The sequence below is a fragment of the Cucurbita moschata genome, unplaced genomic scaffold (assembly GCF_002738365.1).
Source record: "Cucurbita moschata cultivar Rifu unplaced genomic scaffold, Cmos_1.0 Cmo_Scf00010, whole genome shotgun sequence".
In the NCBI taxonomy this organism is placed as follows: domain Eukaryota; kingdom Viridiplantae; phylum Streptophyta; class Magnoliopsida; order Cucurbitales; family Cucurbitaceae; genus Cucurbita; species Cucurbita moschata.
Window position 1 is genome coordinate 4,725,136 of NW_019268526.1, and position 5,715 is coordinate 4,730,850.

The 5,715-nt window shown below is 36.6% G+C and overlaps 2 protein-coding genes across 4 annotated transcripts in view; one reads left to right on the forward strand and one right to left on the reverse strand.

The window, feature by feature from the left end:
- Window positions 1-2,403, reverse strand: part of LOC111448303 (plant cysteine oxidase 5-like) — a 6,494-nt gene extending 4,091 nt beyond the window's left edge. Inside the window, exons 1-2 of one of the 3 annotated variants that reach the window (XM_023087803.1) lie at window positions 2,309-2,403; window positions 1,354-1,641 (exon numbers count right to left, since the gene is read on the reverse strand). In XM_023087803.1, coding sequence (XP_022943571.1) covers window positions 1,354-1,456 — 103 coding nt within the window. In that variant the 5' untranslated portion in view covers window positions 1,457-1,641; window positions 2,309-2,403. The remainder of the gene's footprint in view (window positions 1-1,353; window positions 1,642-2,308) is intronic. The other 2 variants (XM_023087804.1, XM_023087805.1) reach the window with 2 other exon arrangements.
- A 1,275-nt stretch (window positions 2,404-3,678) lies between these two features.
- LOC111448304 (multiprotein-bridging factor 1b) lies at window positions 3,679-5,236 on the forward strand. Its single transcript, XM_023087806.1, has 4 exons — window positions 3,679-3,945; window positions 4,319-4,402; window positions 4,664-4,746; window positions 4,835-5,236. Exons 1-4 carry the CDS (start codon window positions 3,804-3,806, stop codon window positions 4,952-4,954), a joined length of 429 nt encoding a protein of 142 aa, XP_022943574.1. The 5' UTR covers window positions 3,679-3,803; the 3' UTR covers window positions 4,955-5,236.
- The last annotated feature ends 479 nt before the right edge of the window (window positions 5,237-5,715 follow it).

Consider the following 5,715-nt stretch of genomic DNA (forward strand, 5'->3'; position numbering starts at 1 on the left):
TTTTTTTTTTTTTTTTTTTTGCTCCACCATCTCAAGTAATGCACCACACTACCCCCCTCACTTCAAGCCATAAAGAAAATAACATGGACCATCAATAACTGCATTGTATTTCCGACATAGGGGGTAGTCACTCCACTTCAAGCCATGAACCAGATCACCCAAACAAATGTATTTAAACATATGTTGGTAAGTCGTTCCATTTTAAGCCATAAATCAGATTGTTTGACCAAATTTCCCATCTAAGATGTGCAAGTTTTAGAATCTCTCTCTCTCTGATAGGAAACAAATTCAATGATAAGATGAAATGATACAAAATAGGGCAACAATCTCATCCAAATGAAGTTACAAAAAAAAAAAAAAAAAAAAAAATCCTCCAACTGGAAATAAGAATCTCTGTAATACTGACAGGTAAAAATCTTAAAACGAAATGCAGAAGTTCACTAGGCCAAATGGCACTCAATCAACAACTTTAGTTAATGTAAGCTAATTGGACTTGCAAAGGCATCTCTGTAAATGCTTAAACTAAAAGATACCAATATAGGAGTTGTAGAATATTTTCATCAGGTTAAATGGTACAAAATACCTCTAAACTTTGGAGTAGGTTTCAACCATGTCTCTAGACTTTAAAACGTTCATTTTAATCTTTAAACTTTAAAATTGATAAAAAATAATACCCTAGGAAAATGTTTTATTAAAATGATGAATGAAATTCGACAAGGCAACTTATGTATTAAAATTGAAACATATACACGACATCATTTATAATATCATTCACATAAATTCACGTAGTAGCTAATGTGTAAAGATTGATTTTGCAGATGATGTTCTAATGTTAAATATATCATTTGAATTGAAATAAGTGTTAACAACGATCTTAATCTTCTCTATAGTTGAAATTAAGTAGTAAACGATGTTAGGTACATTTTTCATTTTTCACAATTAGTTGTTGCCTCAATTTATGTCCTTCAAATTAAAGGGAAAAAAAAGTCCAGTTATACTTTTTAAATAACTTCAAAGTTCAAAAATAAAAATGAAATTCTTCAAACTTTTGAAATTACTTCAAAGTTTAGTATAAAATAAAACTCTTCAAAGTTTAGGGATACATTTGAAACCTACTCCAAAATTTAGGGCATTTTGTATAATTTAACCATTTTCAGAATACCCTCCACCATCTGAATTGATTGCCCTATAATACTAATATTGCTAAAATGTTCCAAAGACAGTGAGAACAAGTAAAATCCATTTCATGAAACATCTTAATCAAGCACTTGAATCGTCAAATTAGACGAGATTGGAGGATAAAATGAAAATTGAATACTAAACGGAAGCCATGGGGTGAAGAAAAAACCATACCTAACATGGCACGAACTTTTTCGAGGGCTTCTTCTGACACAGGTCCATTAGGAGACAATGCAGCTTTGCAAGTATTATAGAGTCTCTGTATATAATATGGCATGACGGTACCAACTTGACCGATAGGACTGAAGCCCGAAGCCAGTAAGCTGATAACGTCTTTTCAGTAAGTTTATGAACTGTAACGATGATAAAAACTATAACAGGACGGTATATTCTGCATATGTAGCCAACAGCAACAGATCTGCATGGCAGTGGATCCTCTCTTTTAACATTACTTATCAGTCCCTAAGAAACAATAAAAGAAAAACAAGCGACACTAAGTGTGAAATAACAAAAGCTCCTCAAAGCAGAACAATATGTTATTAAAATAACAACAGCCACAGTATTTCTTCCACGCGTAAATGAACAATAAAGTTTGTCAAGTGGATCATCAAATTTAAAACAAGATAATCAAATTGTATTCGCTGCATTAATTATCACTGTTGCAGCTAAGACAGTGCAAGAAAAACGAAAGAATTAGGACACTAAACGCCGTGTGTTTCATTTCCCGCAAATCAATAAATCGCATCCTAAGCACGAACGAGATTTCTCAAGTCCTCCATCATATTTCAACAACAAATACAAGTGCGATGCAAAGAACAGTGGAAATTAGTAAACATCTCGCAACATGAAAAATTAGAAAACCTCATCGAGGACGAAAATCAAATACCGATGGAAGTAGATAGCAATTAAACCGAAGCAGAAAATGTGAAAATTCAGTCGGGAAGAACAAGAACAAGAACCGAAGTGAAAGATGGATTACAGAACAGGCAGAATAATTGCAGGAACACAAAGTTACAGAAACATAATCCGAAAGGGCCACCGATGAGAGCGAGGCGGCGGAAGGAAAATTAGTGAGTAAGAGATTTAGAAAGTGAAAGAAGAAGAAGAAAGGCCTGAGAGGATTTGGTACCTGAGGAGCTGCACCGAAGCTGAGGGATCGCGCGCAAGCTTAGAATCAGAGGAAGGAAGGAAGAAGAAGGAAGATGGCGGAGCTGATTTATATTACGTCATTATTACTTTTTTTTTCTTTTTTTCTTTTTTCTTTTATATATTTTGCCTCTCTAAACTGAGGAGTCCGCTGGCTCTTACTTGGCTCGTCAATGTTGACCACCTCACCGCTTAGTGTTATTTTTTATTTTTTAATATTTAACTAAAAATGACGTGGTAGAATATTTTTATATATTAAACACTATGTTATAATATTAGAAATTACGTTCATAGAATTCAATCATCTCCGACACATCCAACTTACCTCTATATCAGGTCAAGTCATTCGACTCGACCTTGCCTCTATTCGGGGCCAAGGTCTCTCAATGTAACGTCGCATCTCATCTTGTTATCTCGATCCCTATCGACATGGTTCATATGTCTTGACACCATCCCAAGTCTCAAGATGTCGTCAGCCATCACAACTCGTTCTATCATGCCATCGAGAACGGGCCCATGTGTTGTTCATCTTATTGGGACTTTCCGAACATTCATCCATCCGGGTTCTATCGAGGCATTGGCCCTCCCGTGCCCATGTCGTGTCATTTACGGATATCGTGCCGGATAGCGGGTGTATATAGCAACCTTCAACACGCGGGTTGTGGCGTAATACTGAAACACCAGTGCACCCCAAAACTGTCCTTCAAAAACCCATTTCAAAGAAAGTCGTTGCGGCGCTGTACTGTCTTCAAAAACCCATTTCAAAGAAAGTCGGCCCACGTTTATTTATGAAATATATTGGTTTATTATAATTTTTTTTTATTAAATATTATATTGAAAAATTAAAAATTTTAAGAAAATTATATATATATTTGTAAAAAGGGGACGGGGACGGTGACGAGGACATCTCTACACACAACACGATGGTATGGTGACGAACGTAAAGCCGTTGTTTGTTTTCTTACCACAATATCATTTTTTTAATTATATAATATTTATCTTGCTTACACAATTTCATTGATTTTGAATGTGAATTTAAAATAAAAACATTTGAATAATTCAAGATAATTATTGTTTTTAATTGCATTTTTTAGTTAATAATAACTTTTTAATTAATTTATTATCTAATGGATTAAAATGGAGAGTTTAAATAAGGATTTTTGGGGAAAAATGTTATTTAAAATATTAAAATGTATAATGGTAGTGCACAAGTGGAAAAAATTAAATAAAAAGATTTAAAAGAAAAAAAAAACAGAAAAAGGATAAATAAAGAGATTTGACGTGGCACTTGGTCCACGTGGCTGGGTGCAGCACTCTTTCCTTGTTGTTCCTCGCGGCAATAAGAGATGGCGTGAGTTGACTGCGTGCGTTTTACGCTATCCAGATTTTTTTATGTACCCCGACTAGAAACCCTAATTCTGATTCTGCGTATTACCGAGCGAGGAACCTCTTCGAAGGGAGAACACAAGAAAGTTGAGATGGCTGGAATCGGACCGCTTACACAGGATTGGGAGCCGGTGGTCATCAGGAAGAAGGCACCCAACGCGGCCGCGAAGAAGGATGAGAAAGCTGTCAATGCCGCACGGCGAGCCGGGGCGGAGATTGAGACTGTAAAGAAATGTGCGCTCACTCTATAACTTTGATCAATTATCCCTTCGATTTTCTTATTGAAACCCTAATCGCTGTTTTCTCGTCTTTGTTTTGTCTTTCAACTCTATTTAATCGTAAGTTCATAACTGTTAAGCGCGGAGGTGATGATACGGTCAAGTTTCTTATTGGGAGGCCATTCGAGATGATTTTTTGAACTGGGTATCACATGGGGTGTCTAAATTTTCTAATGGATCGAGTGGGCAAGGATCGTTTGGGGATTGGGATATGCGTATCTGTTTGAAACCCCCTTATACTCTGCTCATGTTTATTCACGATTCCTGAGGAGTCTGTTTTATCAGGTGAAATTTAGTGTTCCAATGATACTTTCTTTTGCGTTCTGCAGCTACTGCTGGCTCCAACAAATCTGCTTCGAGCAGTACTTCTTTGAACACTAGGAAGCTTGACGAAGAGACTGAGAACCTTACACGTGAGTACTTCTGGATTACACTTGCATAGCATGGTTGTACAATTTTTTTTTTTTTAAGATCTCTTTTTTCAATCAGTCAGTGGATCCGTTGGTTTCATATCTTATGAAGAGCTTGCATGCAGTGCATCACATGATATATTTACTATCTCAATTACTTTTATATCTCTCTATAGATGGCACAACCAAGTGCACGAAGCTTCATCATTTGATGTTAGCAATATGTTTTTAAATATCATTGTTCATGTTTTATTTTGACTCTAGATGATCGTGTACCAACTGAGCTGAAGAAAGCAATTATGCAAGCACGAACAGAGAAGAAGCTTACTCAGTCTCAGCTTGCTCAAGTATGTTTGTTTCATTTTTTGTTGGCTCGTCCCCTTTTATGTGCGCGTATTAATGATGACCCCGATTTATGTTTTTCTTCCCCTGTAGCTTATTAATGAGAAGCCTCAAGTTATCCAGGAATACGAATCTGGTAAAGCTATTCCAAATCAACAAATCATTACCAAACTTGAGAGAGCTCTTGGGGCCAAACTGCGTGGGAAGAAATAAAGAGATGTGGAAAGTTAAGTATGAGTTCTGCACAAGCTTTTGTTTGAACCATGCACAAAAGTTTATTTCCTACCGTGGTTTCAATGTGTAATTATATGCGACCATCCTTGTGTGCTTTTATAACCACTGTTGCAATGTCTTTGTAAGTTCTTACCTGGAAATAAATGAATATCATGACTGTCATGTTGCGTTAGTTTCCAAATGTTTTGGCTGTACTTTTCACATCAGAATTAAATGGCTGCACCCATGACCATTAATAAGTTAGAACTTTGTATTGAGAGCATATGGATGTTGTTTTCTGGTTGTTTCTGACGTTCTTTCTACAATTGATGGCCCCTTTGAATTGGATGGACCAAGAGGTACAGGTTTGGTTCGGGTCAGTTCAGCCCAATCTCGCCCCTAGCAGATATTGTATTTTTTGGGTTTTTTCTTTCGAGTTTCCCCCCAAGGTTTTTAAAACGCGTATGTTAGGAAGAGATTTTCACCCTTTATAAATAATGTTTCGTTCTCCTTCCCAACCGATGTGGACCGATGTGGGATCTCACTGTAGTCACTCTTGATTTTGGTCAGTCTTTCCATTTTCTCCTTGCCTAGGCCATAAAAAATGGATCAAATTTCCACTCCTTATAGTGCTTCGATCTCCTCCCCAGCGGAAACTCTGGTCAGCATTTCTATTTTCTCATTGCCTAGGCCACAAAAAATGGTCACCGTTGAAATTTAATACTCTCAACGGTTTTTGTTCAGTATGCCTCCCACCCCAC

Coding starts and splice junctions, on each gene's coding strand:
- LOC111448304 (XM_023087806.1), top strand. CDS start 3,804: ATGGCTGGAATCGGACCGCTTACACAGGATTGGGAGCCGGTGGTCATC. Junction 3,946..4,318: donor GATTGAGACTGTAAAGAAAT/GTGCGCTCACTC, acceptor TGCGTTCTGCAG/CTACTGCTGGCTCCAACAAA. Junction 4,747..4,834: donor CTCAGTCTCAGCTTGCTCAA/GTATGTTTGTTT, acceptor CTTCCCCTGTAG/CTTATTAATGAGAAGCCTCA.